At 34.0% G+C, this 18,285-nt stretch overlaps 1 protein-coding gene across 1 annotated transcript in view; it reads right to left on the reverse strand.

The window, feature by feature from the left end:
• Positions 1-5,997: 5,997 nt before the first annotated feature.
• LOC119080395 (eukaryotic translation initiation factor 5B) overlaps positions 5,998-18,285 on the reverse strand; it is a 66,406-nt gene continuing 54,118 nt past the window's right edge. Inside the window, exon 11 of the mRNA XM_037188714.1 lies at positions 5,998-6,353. Coding sequence (XP_037044609.1) covers positions 6,246-6,353 — 108 coding nt within the window. The 3' untranslated portion in view covers positions 5,998-6,245. The remainder of the gene's footprint in view (positions 6,354-18,285) is intronic.

The following is an 18,285-nucleotide window of genomic DNA, read 5'->3' on the forward strand; positions in this document are numbered from 1 at the left end:
AAAAATGACGATCCGAATAGAAAAAACGCTGTACTAATAAATGAATCGCACTGTACGAATATAGTAGTACACTATCTAATGTTGATATACAAATATATCTTGTGGTTATAAACTATTCAAAATAATATCCGTCTTAGATAAGTTTTTGCTTGTTAGTCATATATTTGTTTATCGCAATTACATTTAATAAAAAAAAGTTTGTGGTTGATATACACAGTTCAAATGAAAAACTTGAACAAATTGTATTTAAAATTTATTTAAAGAAAAAGCTGAGAATGATGTACAATAATAGCTGAAGAGAACAACTTTCAAACAAGTAAATCGAAGCAAGAATCTGAATTTCTAAAACAAAACCTACAAAGCCCTTTTAACATCCTTCAACCTTTCAGACACTGCGGTATTTTTACTATGTAACGAAGAAATCTGCTACTTCTATTGTTTAAACAATTAATTACTTCAAAAACATTAATTCGAAAATAGTCATCTGTATTTCGTCTCTGAAGGGATTTAACAACATAAAATCGGTAGGGCGATTAAATTAATGTTTGTTTACAAAAATGATCAATCTATAGAGAGGACAAAAAATTCTACTTATGCAGTGTTAAAAGAGCGTAAAAGAGATAAAAATGACCAGTTGCTCAACTGGTTTCGATCATGTGATACGCCAAAATTTGTATGTAAAAGTCCAGTTAACTAGGAACAAACCAAGGCTGTATTACAGGTCTTAGTTGTCCTCGTCCGAGCTTCATGTATGTATTTGCAGCCCGTTGCCAAATCGTAACGTAAAAAAAGCCTGAATTCATATTAGTTTACAGCCTTGGGAACAAACCAGTTAATTTAACTGAGCTCGATGGGTGAACACTCTTCTTGACATTCTCTTTTAACACTATATAGTTTTTGTAGCCATACCTTTCGAACTGACTCATTCCTCTCATTTTTGAATTGCTTCCAGTCCACAGATTTATTTCATATGTGTTGTTATCTTAAAAAGCTTTCGGAGCCCTAAAAATGTTAAAACAAATAAAGTAAAAGATTTAGCTCAGCGGTACTTCGAACAAAAGACGTAATAGATTGAATCGTTATATGGCGATAGTCAGGTGTGTCCGAAAAATTAAAAAAGATCTTAGTAACAATTATATATACCAGAAACTAGCTCAACAGTGAAGAATGTTTGCTTATTTAATTTAAACTTTGAGCTAGCATCAAAAAAATGTAGTTTTATTTAAACCTCAATTTTAATTAGAAAAAAAAACTTTTAATATTATCTGCTTATGGCAGACGCATTCTTTTTGTATGAGAAGTTTAGGTTCTGATAGTTACTCAGCTTTTTTATAAGACCGATGCTCCTATTCCGAAAGATATTTCCGGAAATTGAAAATGTGGGATGTCACAAGTGTTCGTCTGTTTTATAAATCTAAAATTGAAATTTTTTAAGTGAGACCATGAGACCATTAACGGGAATACTGACCATTGTTATGGTCCAAATTTATGTTGAAATAAGTCAATTTACAAATTCTATAAATAAATCGTTTTCACTGCTTGTTAATTCATGAAAAATTTGTATTGCCTGTCATAAACCAAGCCCATACGTATATTTTCACATAAAAACCCCGAACCATCATTAATTCATTGCGCCTATTAAAATATTGTTTAAATGACTATTTCGGGGATGGTGTGTGCTGTACAGTTCGTTTAATGCATTAAACTATTCGATGAAAAAACGATGAACAAAAACGGCCTATGGCTGTGCCTCTTTGGCTTGTTGGAGGGTTAAGAATTTCGATATTGTGTGTGGGCATGATGGGTGGCGTGTGAAAGGCGTGACCTAGACATTGGATACACCCAACCACCTACGCAAAATTTTCATTATTTCCATGGATACGAGATATCGGGAGCGGTTTTCCTCGTTAAGACAACACATTTATGCATGACTTTTTTATAGCGAATTTTTTTCTCTTCACTTTCGAGTTACACAGTCATTCATGACTATAATAGGATACGGAAACGCACCAATACTAAAGTGTTATGCCATAACACTGGCATTTTACTACGTTATGTTATACTCCATTTCGCCTATGCTGTGATAATACACAAAAGGAAAACACTGAGGGGAAATATTTCAAGGTCAAGGCTGACGTCGATATAGAAGCGAAACAGTTTGTTCCTTTACGGTATTAAAATATCTAAGAGAAATCATTATTTGGGAACATCATATATTTGTGATAAAGTAAATGAACTTGAAATCGGGTTTTTACGTTTTATTTTTTTCAAATCATTATTTATTTTATCATTCCATAATAATCATTGCGCGGAATACAATCTTCTTTGAAAAAATATACAATTAAAAAAATCAAATTTTCGTATCAATCAACATCTAAATTAAATTTTTATCCCAGTAAGAATACTATCAATTTCGTCAAAGGTAAAATTAGAATAAAATATCACACAGAAGTTATCCACAATCAATTCACAAAAACGAAGGGAGAGATATGGCAGAAAACATCTCACTTTCATTCATGACTTTGAGTTTAACTTTAGCTTGTATAATGATTTAAAAAAAGTTTTCTGATCCGAGGCGTCGGCCACGGCTATCAGCCACAGAAAACATTAAGGACTATGTCATCTGTTAACGACAGGGGCGACAATACGAAACGAAGACCATTAGAAACTGATCTTATATAGCAAAATGTATGATTAATCTAATGAAGTAAAAGATTTTTTTCACTCGGTCTCTTAGCAGTACACCAAATATTATCTCTTGAATTTTTCAAATTATTGTTTAAAATAAAATAATTAATTTTTGTCTATTGCCGTATATTTAAACAAACAAATGTAGATGCCATTACCTACAGATTATTAATTGGTTGATCGATCTTTCCACACTTTATTGGGCCATGCAACACTGCATGCTCTGTACTGTACAAACCAACGAACCGTGTAACAGAATCTACAGATTGAATGATAATACCTCGAGACCGTAACTAAACGGACCTATACATTTCACTAATTTGCCGGAGTCTTCTTCGCATAGCCACAGTGTGTGTAATATTTTCCTTGAAACTAGGGTCTGCCGACTCCAGGAAATGTTGTAACTCCTCTACAACAAAATGTCATACAACAGAGATGTCTGTAAATATGTTCAGTCGAAAACTAGAGGAAAAATGGTATCACCCAACTTTGAGTAGTTTTTTCTGAATGAAAATGATGTGCGCCCGAAATGTTTGTTGTACTTTCCAACATTAAGAGTCATATCGCCAAAATTTCAGGAACTTTGGGAACAAGCGGTCTCCGATTTTAATGAGTGATAGCTCGTTGGATTCGTCTTTCAATTCTAGCAAACACGTATCTTTCACTTTTTCTAAAAAATATTATTTTCTGTGAAAAACGCTCAAAAGTAAAGACATGTCACAGTATGCCGAAAACAGTTTTTCGGCAATAACTCAAGAAAAAATTACTTAAAATTGTTGTAATGTTGTACGAATGACGGCCTTAGAAAGACCTACAGGTAGAGGATACACACTGCTTGGTGTGAGTAGATACACGAGAGTTATGACTAAAAATATAGTGAATATTCGGAGAGTCCGGATTCTCTGCATATTCTGCGGAACTGAGTATGGGGTGTTGTAGCTGGCCTCACCCGCTATCGTTTCACATATAAATGAACCCAGTGAACCATATAAATGAACCTGTGCGATTGCCGCCCTGGCATTCGGCCATGGGCTGCAAACTTCGCACACGGTTGAATTTTTTACTTTCGTCCCTTGTGACCCAAATAACCATTACCAACAAACTATATGTAAATGTCAGCCCATTTCGTAACTTACAATTCTCCAGATGAATATTCAACATCATTTCTGCAAAATTTTAGTACTGCAATTTCAGAGATCATACTGTAAAATTTAATACAATTCTATCTACCGATTTACAAACCTAAACATCAATCTTAGTAAACACAAAGAAATAAATGAAATCCACTGTACCCAATTATTCTCATATACATTTCGTACCGAATTAGTTATTCTAATCAGTCTTCACATAACACATTGCTCTGTATCGAAGAACCTACAATACCCTCTTTTATCATCAGCAATTCAAAAAGACGATAAGCAAATATTTAAAAAAAAAATTGTCAACCGCACATAAACCGCGCGTCCGTTATCAAAACATCTTATCTGTTAGTCGCGACCGGATGTTGCTTACACTTCATTTGAATGTATCGCTGTGTATGCTTGCTGTTAATTTATTCACATCACATATATATCTGTATTTATAAAACAAGCTATCTCCACTGTGTTAGCTCTCCATCACACATCCACAGAATAAATTATCAAATTTATTGTGTACACGGCAAGGCAACATCGCAAGAATGTGGGTAATATCAGCCAGTTAGTAAAGATTTGTTTTTTTCGTCTTTAGCAAAAATTAATTTATTGATAAAACATTTTGAACAAAATGGTCTATTCATTTGGTATCGACAACGATGACCAAAATAAACTATGAAATTCAACTGCTATATTCAAACTACGGAAGTGCTAGAGTTTGTACCGAACACCGGCGATATAATTTCGTCAAATAAATTTTATTCACAGACTAAGCGAAACCTTACCTCAATTTTTCGAGTAAAGTATTGCAATTGTCAATGGAAAAAATGATGGAAACTGATTCTTGTGTGTTCGGCTTATAGCCATTAATACTTCACTCAAGAAGTACCATTTCCTTCATTTGTCATATTGATAAGCAATGCACTATTAACCAAAAGATGTAATAGATCTATTGATTATGCTGTAAAATGCTTGTCGCTTGTAAAACTAACTTTTCAGCTTCATCTTCCAGATTATGGATTTTCGCTTGGAAAAATGTCTCTCGAAAAACGCTGTGCCACGACTTTGATTTCTATGTGGATTTCTCTGACTTTCGTGACATTTTTGAATGGATCCAGAATTTACCGGATATCACCGAATTGTTTGACTTTCGCGACTTTTTTTTAAATTTCGTGATTGTGTTTTTAAGAAATTTCAAAGCACTTCATGCAAAGCACTATGACTTTCTGAAGCTGTTAACCCCTCGGGTTTGACATCTATATCTCATTACTCAGCCATCTGATGCGTGAACCACCAGGTTGTGCTCCACCAGATGGTCTTACATTGGTTCCTTGGGATTACACCTGTGTTGACAGCTTTGCAAAATCCTATGTCGAGTCGATAGAACATCACGTGATCGTGGTTATGCGGCCAAACAAGCGGAAAACACGAAATTTGACCACTACAGGCATTTAGTGGATCAATTTATTTTCGTCCCAATTGCATCCAAAACATTAGACGTCACTGGTAAAGTGGGTTTACAATTATTGAAACAAATCGGAAGCAAAATCAAACAGGTCACTCACGAACGTCGAGCAACAAACTATTTGATTCAACGGATTGCTGTTGCCATTCAAAGAGGAAACGTTGCCTCGATTCTAGGAACGTGTCCACCATCAAAGAATCTTGTGTACAACTTGATGATAAATACTTTTTTAGGCACACGATGTGTATTGTCATCTTCATATCTAGTGCCTAAAAAAGCATGTATCACTCGGTTTTATAAATAACTATTTCGTCTGACAAGAAAGTGCCTATAGCCCTCACACGCTGTATAAAATCAAAGTTTATGTCTCAAGCAACGTCTCCAATCTTTTAGGAGTGCTGCTCTTTCTACCACGGAAAGAACCTATAACAGTTGACAATGACAAATTGACATGGCTGTATGTGAAAAACGAATATAAAAACCTAAAGTTTGGCATCATTTATATTGCCTTTTAGATAGGTTATACCAGGTTAGCACCTAATTTATAGACTACCCTCTCCTAGAACCGAATCAGAGTATTTGAAACCGGCACACCTAACTTGAAAATATTAAAGTCGTCAGATTCACACAAGCCGTCATTATTATAACCAAACTTACCTTATTATTATATCAGCGCCCCATGCAGATCTCGAAAATCATAAAGCTCCAATGTCATTTTAAAATCAATGTTTTTTATCACCTTCTTTATTGATACTTTTATTGTGCAGGGTTAACCTTTGCGTTTAGAAACGACTAACGTTAACAAGTTCACAATTTTTTTTGCGTACACAAGTGCTTCAGATACTGTTCAGTCGATACTTGGAAGAATGATAAAAATTATTGAAAAGGACACAATATTTTCTGTTTGTTTTGTTTCAAATGAAAATGTGATTGAATATTCAATTAAAAGAAGGAGAAAACTACAAAATTTGGAAAAGTTTCTTTAGCTCAACCATAAGTGCCCAGTCGGCCTTCAACAAATCGTCACGGAAATAATCCTTGCAAGCGTCGATACTCTGCCGGGAAATCTGTAAATAGAAAAGAAAATGTTTTATTTTACCATCGCATTTTCAGTCCTTGAAAATCAAACTCAACCATGAATGATCCCAGTTTTCCGTACAAAGTTTCATTCTGAATTTTATGTATATAGAAAATTTATTCCCCATCCATTCATTGAACCATCCATCCATTCATACAACATTCTATAAATAGAATCTGGCACAAAGCAGGGATATTCACCCTCGTTATTCCACAATACATGTTTATCTGAAAAGCAATTGACCCACTTTCTCCCGGTTTACATTTTACTCCAGTGACCTAGTTCAGCATTGACGTCAATGAATGAAATAGCTCGGAATGGGAATATTCATTCAGAACATTGTATAATGTATACGAACTCCAACCACCCCATCATCCTTGATATGCATTATTCGGAATCCAGAATAACGAGAAAAACAAAAAAAGGAATGAAAATGTCGGAGGAATCGTTTTGCTCGGTTCCATAACATAACTATGACGACAATGTTGGGTTTGAGTTGAATTTATATTATGAACAACGGGATGGGATGGCAAAGTATGCCAACGACCGTATTCACAATAAGGGATATGTATTAAGGATACTTGCAGAGCGAGGTCGACAACATCTATAAATAACTTTGTTCGAGTGGAATGGGTAGCTGTAAAACAAAATACTTTACGGATATGGAATATTTTTATTGGCATTTCGCTCATAGGTAAAATGGTAAAAATAGACTCACATAAAGAAGTTGTTTTTCGCCCAGATTAAAATGTATTATTTATGGCTGTTGGAACAATAGCTGAACTTAATTTGAAGGAAAATAATAATTCACATTTACCGAATTTTATTAGCTTTTCTCGATTATATTGAGAGAATTTTGATATTTCTATCTGGTTTCGTTGAATCATATATTGAAGAGGACCTTATGGTTTTTGTATTGTATTTTACGTAATTCGACGGAAAACAGAAAATGGGAAGAATTGATATGTGAGTATGTGAGTATGGAATGTCGAATTGTGCATTGAATATTTAGCACAGACGTTTTATTATTTTTCACAACGCAGGTAATAAATACGCCATTTTCTCACCGATGATGAAATTTTGGTGTTCTTTGTTGTAAAAAGTTTTGTGTTTACCGCGGAAACGCACTGGTCATAAGAAACACCACAATCGCTTTCCACAATGTTCAATGTTTCATCCCTTATTGTACAATAGATGAAAATTAGAGCTTTCGTGGGAATGTTGTCGATTCGAGGCAAAGTTGAGGATAATAAACACACGAAAACAGACTTTCCATTTTCATCCCGAGTTATGTAATGTTAAAATGCTTTTGAGCTTAAAGTCAATTTACTTTTCATCCCTACAGGGTTGTAGTAAGCCACTTTCAACCCTAGGGAAAACAAAAGTATGTAAAAAACTATTGTTGTTAATGAATGCATCAAAATTAAGGCTCGGAACAGGTCGACCGCTGCCGACCTGAACCTGAAAATGACTCGACCTGAAGTTTCAGGTCAGGTTCAGGTTGCTCCAAAAGGAATGACCTGACCTGACCTGGTTTTCGAAAAACCTGAAATGACCCGAACAACCTGAATGACCTGATCTCTGACTGAGTGCAGTCTTGCTTCACAATTTTGAATTTGACGGGATAAGTTTGAGTAAATTTGAATAATTTGTTTTGCATCGCTGAAATTTTCGGATTAAGATGAAATGGGAATTTATTTCAAGAAAAAAAAAAGAAATTTGATTTTGAGTTAAGTCGAATAGAAAATATCAATTAGCGGAATCTTGATACCCTGATTTCACCAACATTGTGTTTTCTTGTAATGACGAACGGGTCGGGGTAACAATAGGAACTCCTTTGTAGAAATCTCGCTCCACAGAAATGGGTTCAGATCGAATTGTGAGGAAATCTCTCGTCATCAAGCTTAACACAGGAAAATATTTTTGGTTTGCCTTTTTGATCCACCTAAACTTTATTTGAATGAGCCAACTCAAAAATATATTAGCAGTTCTCATAACATTGCATTGACGTGAAACCGTTGAAAATAGCTATAACGGCGACAAATGTAATTGGGAGGTCTAATAAACCCTCAACGCTATCGTATGTTCAAAATGTTGTATAACATTAAGCTCAAACAATAAGGGCAGGAAAGAGACAAAGTCTGTAGTTGCGACTGTGTAATAAAAACGCACTCTTGTCTGAAGTATGATCAATTTTTTTGAGGCTATAATTTAAACACATTATCTACGGATAATAGCGGCCTAGTCGAAAATTTTGCTTTATTTTTGCAAGTGGTTCCTGGTGGTTCCGGGTGGTTCCCGTGTTGAAATCGAAAAGTTATGTATGGGAAGTGTCCTTAAATTTTGATAATGAACAAGTCGTCCATACATCATTTTGTCAAATAACTTGAAATTTAGCCATTATAAATTTGGGTCGAAAATAAATAAATTATTGACAAATTTCAAAAGGATATGTTTTAAACTGACTCACTTTTCCTTGATAATTTTATCAAATTTGCCATGTTCTGCGCACCGTTCCGTTATTTATACCGTAACTCATTTATAAATTACGAACCAAAAGATTTTCAAATAAATTTTGGTCATTTTGACTTTGTCGCTATTACCCGTAGAGTCTATGTTGTTTGTATTGAGGCTATTTAATCAGATCGATTCAGGTCGGTCAGGTCAGGTTCAGGTTTTTACCTGATCAACAATTCAGGTTTTCAGGTCAATCAGGTCAGATCAAAATTGAATAAACAGGTTTCAGGTCAACTCAGGTTCAGGTGACCTGCTTCAGGTTTCAGGTTGACCTGACCTGATTCCGAGCCTGATTCAGAATCTAGATGTTACATCGACGCAATCGTCAGAAAAGGGATGAGAACCACAACTTCGGATATAAAAACTCATACTGTCGCCACTTGTCTTACATTTTAATTTGTCTCAAAAATATCTTGGCGACGAGTTTTTAGTACAACATTTGGAGGATAATGACATCCAAGAAATTCCAATCCAAATAATTCTATTCATTCCAAATGAGTAGAATATTCCGAAACATACGTCCCATAAACGCCACGAATTGCTAGATTCCAGAAATAAACTATAACAAACCCCATTTTCATTTGTTATCGACAGAGATATATAGTTATCTTACAGAACGAAATGTTTAAGCAATACTTCAATCAAAAGAAGTAGCAGATTTTATGATTATTTATTTCGTTTTTTGCCTGCTATTTATAAAAGGTACTTTATGAAAACGCCTGTGTCAGACTTGCTCGGAAAAGTCCCCGTTATCCACAGAACTCATTTGTAAAAAGGTCCAAAAATTAAAAAAAAATGTACAAAAATTTAAAATCCGAACTCACAGTTTGGCCACTGGCCAATGGCCAGGCAAGGAAAACCAAGAGGTGTTTGTACCGAGGATTATGGTAGTTACTAGTAGTTACGCTTCTTCTACGATTACGTACAAATGTTTGTTACATTGAGATTGCTGCCTTCACAGTTTAACTAGTTCCTTTTTCATTATTTTTCATCTTTTGATTCTCTAACCGTCTAAAAGGTATAATGGCGATGTTTATTGTGAAACTCGATGCACTCAGCTCAATTTTCCATTCAAACATAAGGCCGATATAATGAAAATATAAAATCCATTTGAACATTTTAGCTAAAAAAAATGCAAAATTGTGTCCATTAAACTAAATTGGTTCGCTTGTTTTGTTTTCATTCATAAAATTGAATTTTATTTTAATGGAAATTTGAGTGGTTTTTATCGTTTTTTCCTTCTATCACAGCAGTTTTAATTCAATTTTTTTTTGTATATTGTGAGATGTATGTCGACACCGTATTATGGTGTGTATAATGCTTCATCTTCTTTATTGTCGTTTGTGAAAATGGAAATGACGTCATTGATGTCCTAGTTTATTTTTATGTCTTAAAATGTGTTGAAAAGCTTTTTACACTCCATCTTTATTGACGTTCAGTTAAGCTGTTGCAATTTATAAAATAAGTTTTCGGTGTGCCATGCCAGCAGCAATAATTTATGATCGAAAGTAACGAGATCAAGTAAACATTATGTGATGTAAACTTAATTAGTCCAATGTGTAGTTATTGTTGTTTTTTCGATGGAAGTATGTGATTGTGTTAGGTAAAATAACCATTTCGAGTCGTGGGATAAAGAGGGGAACGTATGTGCAGCGAAAACACTGTCAATGAAAAGATTTTCTAATTCGTTTCTGCATCATGATTCTTCCACATTATTATCCACGTAGTGGCCTCGAAGTAATAGATTTAGGTGAATGTTGTTTACAATGCGCGCGCTATTATATATAAATTCCAAGTCAATGTGACTGGAACTGGGAGAAATGTTTCTATCATAATCTTTCTAGGTCGGCAGATTTGATAAAATCTTGCTTAGAACTGTTTTATGACATACGATTTCTACACGAAACACAGAGACACATCTGGCGGAAAATCGACAGACGTTATATTGGCCATCGACAAAGACTCTGCCCTCTTCTGAATTTTTAAGCAGGACATAAATTTAAAATGGAAACAGAAGCTGTAAAGATGGAATGGAAGGTATACAGCAGGATCGGTACTAAGTCGAAGCAAAAAGAATAAAATTGAACTTTAAATATAACATTCCTCGAACCTCTACTGACATTCCTTGTGTGACTTGACCACTGTATTTAATTATTCTTTTATCACATTAGCTCTCCTTTTTTCTGCCAATCTCCATACTTTAACTATTGACACAACGTTAAAAGCCAATACCAGTAGACCTTGTTCCATTATTTCCTCGTAATCACCAGTTAATAATCAAATAATTGGTTACTTTTCTATTCTTGACAAATACACACCGTCACTGTGTAAGAGCATTATCTCAGTCCAATATCCATTTTGCCAACATCGACATAAATAAGAACAAAAACATTTTGCCAAATAAATAAAAAAAACCCAAACCGCCCGGAGGCTTTACACAATCAGCATTTATGTCGCCAATGTTGGAAAACATTTCGTAATTCATGTCGCAAAAGCCCCAAAACCAATTCGCTTATGAATGCCCTATTTTCATTCAGAAAAATACATTCTGCTATTCAGGCAAAATTCATTCACTAAAATTCTATATAACATTTTTCCTTCCCCCTCTATTCCGCCTAGATCAAGGATTTTCGCCATGGCACATAACGTTTGATGGCAACATAACATATAAGGATGCGAAAAGGGTGCTGTGGTTACGAGAAATAGGTCAATCAATACAGTCGTTTCCACAATTTTTGAATACACTGAAAATGCTGGATTTTCTGCTTGCCTGCGCGTATTTTGCAGTGCTAGGAAAATTCATGAATAAAATATATTTTCCAAGGATAGGTCGTAAAATGTATACGATAAAGCACAATATTCATTCAGAAGAAATATTATGCTTCATTCTTGAAAACAATATCCATTACTGAATGGTTTTTATCGATGTTTTTATTATGTTTTGTAGACTTATTCAATCTTACTCATGCCATCGAGTTTTTTATTAATGAATCTGACAATGTGTGTAAAAACTGTAACCATTCACACCAACAAATGGGGAGAAAATCACAATTTCATATAAGTTAATCTGCAATAATAGTCGAAAAGAATGAATTTGTTTAAAATAAAGAAGATGACGGAATTTAAATGGAAAAACCATATGCTGAAAGCATAACGAGTTCTCCGTCATGTAATATTTTCCCACAGTATTCAAAATTGTGTGACTGTGTTACGATTAGGCATTTTATCTAAAAATGACATTTTAATCTACATTTTCATGCCATGATGAATGAAATAATTAAGGGTGTGTTCTGGGTAATGAATACGTTCATAGTTCAATGGCTTTCATATTTGTTAAACAAATGGGACAGTGAAGGCTTATGAATGAATCGGTTAAAGTATTTTTTTTTTTCATTCACAAAACCACAACACCATAATCTTCCATTTGTTATTAATATCATATAAAGTGTCAGATATGGTTGTAGTTGAAATGTAACAAAAAGGGTGACGAAATATTTTGTTTGTATTCCGTAAGATATTAATCAAATGACAATCTTGTTATCGAATTTTCCTTAATCTGTTTTATGAGTCAGTTATGTGTCAGATATTCGAAGAGACACCGCTCGCACAGGCAACGGCAAAATGGGAATCCTCGCAACTCGCAGGAACGCAATTATAATCAAAAATGGAACCAATTGAAAAATTGAATAATTCAGTTTATCGGATTCTTCATCTCATTCGTTGTTCTTCTTCAAAATCACAATTAGAACTGTTTGAGACAATGAGGTATAAACTTTGCAAGAACTAAGATTCGATTAGCTGTAGCTGATCTTTAATGTTCCAAACAACTCAAGCCGGAGAAATTCATCAGGGAACTCAAGATGTGCGAGACCCGGAATGGGTTAGGTATTTCTTGATCTCAACCTGAATTCCAGGTCGATCTGAGAATTTGTAAATCTGATCTGAGATTACCTGAGGCCTGACAATTCGTCAAAATTCGGAAAAATCCCAGATATACCTGAAATATGACCTGATTTACCTCCGATACTCAGACATCAAGTAAATTCCGGTCAGGTAAGTATTTAATTCAGGTGAATTTCTGATCAGATTCAGATAAACTGAACTTCAGGTTTCTAGCCCAGGCCCACCTTATCTGTTTCGAGCGTTAGTTTTTGATACAATGATCAGTCTTTGTTTGAAGTGAAAGTGTAAATTCTGTATAAACTCTGTTTCTAAAGTGGAAAGTCATTTGTTATTGACAACGTTAACAATAATGAGCCCTCAAGGTAGTGTACTCGTATTTAACAAGATGTATTATGTTGGAGACACAAACACTCGTAGTTGTTACTTTAAACAAACGAAGTAACGGATTTCTTGATTATAGGGAAAAACGATTTTTGGTCTATTAGAGGTTAATACCACTGGTGAAGATATTCATTTCTTTAGCATTAAAAAAAATTCAATGATTTATTATGATAGAGCATGAGAGCATGATAAAATGGAGAACCAAGCTGTAACGTGTATCAACTTTGGATTGCGATTTTTTTAAATTTATGCGTTAGAGCTTCATTGTTACAAAGAAAGATGCAATTTACTGTTATTTTAAGTTACAAGTGAATTATGTAGAAAATCTTCGCTCACAATAACCGATAGACCCCCGCCTATAGATGATTTTATCGAGTATCTAATCCCAGTTTTACAAAGATATTCGAAATTCACATAAATTAAGTCAAATTAACCGGAGAACTGTATGCTGCACAGTCTCATTTAAATAACAAGAATATTATTAATATTACTACACTTTCGTTACCAGCACCATAAATCACAAAGTTATAATAAAATCTCTGATAAAAAATCTCCATAATAAACGTTTATTATTTTAATCAAAGCCTAGATATGTGTGTATATACGTACGTACGTACGTACGTACATATATCTTTAGAATTCAGTTTTCTAATAACCATGAAGGTGTTACTATGCATACGAAAACAAACAAACATCTTATATAAAAGAACCATACGTTATAGTCCGAGGCATCTATGAGCTATATGATTTGTGTGGGTTGACCATCTATGTAAATTTCATATAATTTTTTTTTTACTTTTGGTTCGATAGTATTTTCTGTATAATACAGTAAAGCGAAATAGTTTTCTCAACTGTCGAGGTGTATAAATGTAAATTTATACGAAAGAAATGAAGGAAAAAAAAATATATAAACTCAACCAAACTAAAACCGCTATAAAGTATTTAGAAATCACACCAGAGTTGGTATTATAATATGGTTGAAAAAAAGGTGTACGATTTTGCTTCAAAGTTGATTATGCTTCGCTGGCTTAGCCATGCTCATTTATTAATGAAACCATTAATACCTACGTATGAAATCTAGTGTAAGACCAATATTTTTTTTGTTATTATCATTACTATTATTATTATTATTAAATGTGTTTTAATATCGTTGTTTCATAACATTATGTTATTTATAAGTTGTCTGCATATTTTTCAACTTTTTCGCTCTAACGTTTTTTTTAATTTAATTTTTTTTTTACTATGTGTATTAGACATACAAATGCGTGGGTGCGAGACATTAATAAAATAATTTACACGCATCACGCATTTAATAAACCATAAATTTGTTGGAATGTTTCAACGTAGATAAAGATGGAGGAAATATTAACTCAAATGGATGTATAGTTAACTAGAAGGTGTACTAGCACGATATGGTGGAAAAAATTGAACTGGATGAAGGAATTTTACTGAATATATTCCGACATAGAATCAAAGAATTTGATCTTAGTATTGTGAGGTTGTTGATTAAAGAGGTTATCTCCAGAATTTTTGGGAGAAAAAAAATTCAGTGAATTTCTAGAAATTTGCTATCCTAACATTTCTTAAAATTTGAAGTTAGCAAACTTTGGAAAATTTTATCTTTTAGAAAATTTTGGAAAATTTAAATAAATTATTTCCCAAAAATATGCCCTGGAAATCTCTTACAACATAAAGGCTACACATACAATGCCCGTTCGGGTCACAAATTAAATTCATGTATTTCAAAAGTTTTCCCGAATAGGGTCGGAAATTCGTCATTTTTCGCGTTTGTACTTTGTGAATGGCCTCACGCATTGCTGCAGGTATAAGAACTACGGGCCTCATACACATTGCTGCCGGTACAAAAACTACGATGTGTATGGGCATGTACCCATTCCTTATCACATATCGTTCGTGCACGTCATACACTGTAAGAATGGTAAAGATCGGGGTCCATAATCGTGAAAACGTTTTCGCGAATTGACATGATTTTTCGCCAATTTTCTTGACTTCTTTGAATCTTAAAAATCGTAAATTATTTTTAGATAATTCTCAAAGTTTTGCGAAAATTGATGAAAATTCGTCGCACGTCAAACGATTACAGGCCCTAGTAGAGGTTCTGATAATAGTAGATCTCGCCAAGCCTTTGATAAACTAATACCATTTGCTTAGTTATCGTAAACGATTGAATAGTTGACCCAAAATTGATGATACCTTAGGACTTTTGTTGAAAAAATTACATCGAGCAGCTTGTTTTACGATCATCACGATCTTGCGATTGTCTCAATTTTTAACTTACTTCGGAATTCAGTGCTACGTTCAAATATTAAACACAAAGATTTGACTGAGATTCTCAGTGTAGATTGCTTTTAGATACGCAAAAAAGTGGTTCTAGTTCTAGTTGTAGTGACATTTTTCCTTTACATTAACTTCAAACTCATAGACTCCTTTTTCACTCCTACTCATCAATGACTATAAAAGGCAAATGTCATGCAGACAAGAATATCTCTGAAGATTAAATGAAAAACCAGCAGACCGTGTTCTTGTGAGGCTTTGCCGATTGACTGAATGGGAAATAATGTGTGGTAGTTAAGTCCAAGTGAATATTGAAAATATTTTGCAACAAATCCGACAAGCATATCCATTTTACCCTTCAAATTAATATGACAATCAAACAGCGAAACGAATGCTAACTTTCGAATTAAGATTTTTTTTTCAGTTAAATTTTTACGATGTTGATTCTGTTACCATTTATTAATAATGAAAGTTGTCAAGTTGTTTATCAAAATGACTGCAGTGCAACACACAGTCTCGTTCGTATCTTCCCATATGCATTGCACACGAAAAATATTATTCGTAAAACAGTCTTTTGAAGTTGATCATTACACAGCAAATCCTACGGTATCGTACCACGCATTACTTATATATATTGCATATTTGCGCGATCGCTTCGTCAAAAAGGTAGTTGACTGACACTATATATGCACGAGAATGTTCACAATTATTCAGAGTGCAGGCGAAAATTTCTGTTATTTAAAACGCTAAATATTGACTGAGGGACTTAGATTTAATAATTTACATAAAAAAATATTGAATGGGAACATAACACCAACGAACGAATGAACGAACGAAATAAAAATAATATAAAAAAGAATAACATTAAATTGAACGGATATGTTGGGTGTTAAAATTGTAATATTAAAATGGTGACTGAATACTGAATTGGTTTTTGAATGTCTTTTACATAAAATACAATTTTTCATATCTTCTGTAACATGGTAAAATTCTTGGTTTATAATATGCGTGGTTCACTAAAACGTAGACAAACCATATGTGTAGTTATTATGATTTTTTGTAGGCAGGTGCATAATAAGATCAATTTAAACAAAATTAAAAAAAAAATATTTTCTGGTGTAGTTTAGAAAATTAAGAAAAGATTCGAAATTAATTACTTCCTCAATAAATTCCCACACTTTTTGGATGGGTTTCAAATTAAATAAATTACCCAAATTTGGATAACATGCATTCTTGTCGTTGAATTTATTTTTTTTGTTATTTGGACGAAGAGATTTATGTTTAATTGGAATAGGCAGAAGAAGAAGAGAAAATGGAAAGAGTTTAAGTGAGTTTTAATTTTCGATGATTTTTTTTACATCAGAAATACGTAGGTTAGAGAAAAAAGCATCGAAATTAACTTAAGCCTTTGCAATATAGTAATTAAATGTCATTGTGCCTTTAGATTGTCAGAGATATTACTCCCAAATATTGGTAATGGTAATCCGAATTTCATTCATAAAACCGGCACACCTATACACCTTAGCATTACTTTGTGACACTGAATCGATTTTGAATAGACTAAACATTGGACTCAGACTCGGTTGTTAAAAACTTCGAATGTACAACTGAATTCTAAACCGACGACAGCAGTGCCAAGCATAAAGAATTCGTCTACTTGTGAAACGTAGGTAATTAAGGAAATCAAGCCTGTTATCCTCAACGAGTTCTCGACAGTACCACGATTAAAATGATAGCCAGGAAAGGAACAAAGGATCGATATCATTAACTGATCGTACCATCCTGATAAAATCTACAAGCTACTAGTCAAGCCATGGTCAATAATCATAAAAAGAGAGTTTTAATGAAAATATACGGATTGATGTTAAACGCTAATTGTGATTGTGATATAGCGAGACCCTATGACACGATCCGTCAACCATCGGTAGATTATTAGATCCGTACGAAGTACTGGGGTCTTATATGTTTACGCATACGTTTGTAACACGTCGAATTGGACTCCCTGAGTAAGGGGAAACCTATTGTGGTTGTCTAGAGATGCCAAATCCGCGAAAAAAAATGTCCGTCTGTCTGTCTGCACGATAACTTGAGTAAAACGCATCCGATTTTGAAAATTCTTTTTTTTCCCGTTTGGTAATGTCAAAAGACAGGCTAAGTTCGAAGATGAGTGATTTTGGATCGACCCCTCCCGAGCTGTGGCCCAATAAGTGCTTTACGGTTTTTCGAAGATATCTCCGGTCATTTAAACGTTAAACTTGTAAGTGATACGTCAAATAAAAGGTATTTACAATACCGATCGACAAAAAAAAAGTTTATGGAAATCGGATGACCGACTCGTGAGTTAGACCCCTTGGTGTGGAACAGGCACAGGGCGGCAAGCAGTTTTTGCTTGTAGGTCGGCCACATTTGAACATATTTCGTCTGTTTTAGCTTTATTAGATAGGTATTGACCGTACCAATCAGGGAAATTTTTTTTATGAAATTATGTTCTCCGGAGCGTGAGCTAGGTCTCTTGGAGTGAGCTCTTATCTGGCTACTCGGAAGTACAGTGAACGTGGTGTATTTTGACAATATCTCGAGTAAATGTAGACCGAATTTCATGATTTTTTTTTTGTTTGAAAGGTATTAACGAATGTAAAGCGTCGGTACTATTTCCGGTCTCCTAACAAAATGGCTGCCGGCGGCCATATTGGATTTTAGTAAAATAGAAATATCTTGGGAAAAATTATACTTAGAGAGTTTCTGTTAACATGGAAATAATTTGTTATGTGTGTGGGGTTTCAGGGATTCCATATACGGACATCTATATATACCTATATACAGCT

Source organism: Bradysia coprophila, unplaced genomic scaffold, assembly GCF_014529535.1.
Source record: "Bradysia coprophila strain Holo2 unplaced genomic scaffold, BU_Bcop_v1 contig_350, whole genome shotgun sequence".
Lineage (NCBI taxonomy): Eukaryota > Metazoa > Arthropoda > Insecta > Diptera > Sciaridae > Bradysia > Bradysia coprophila.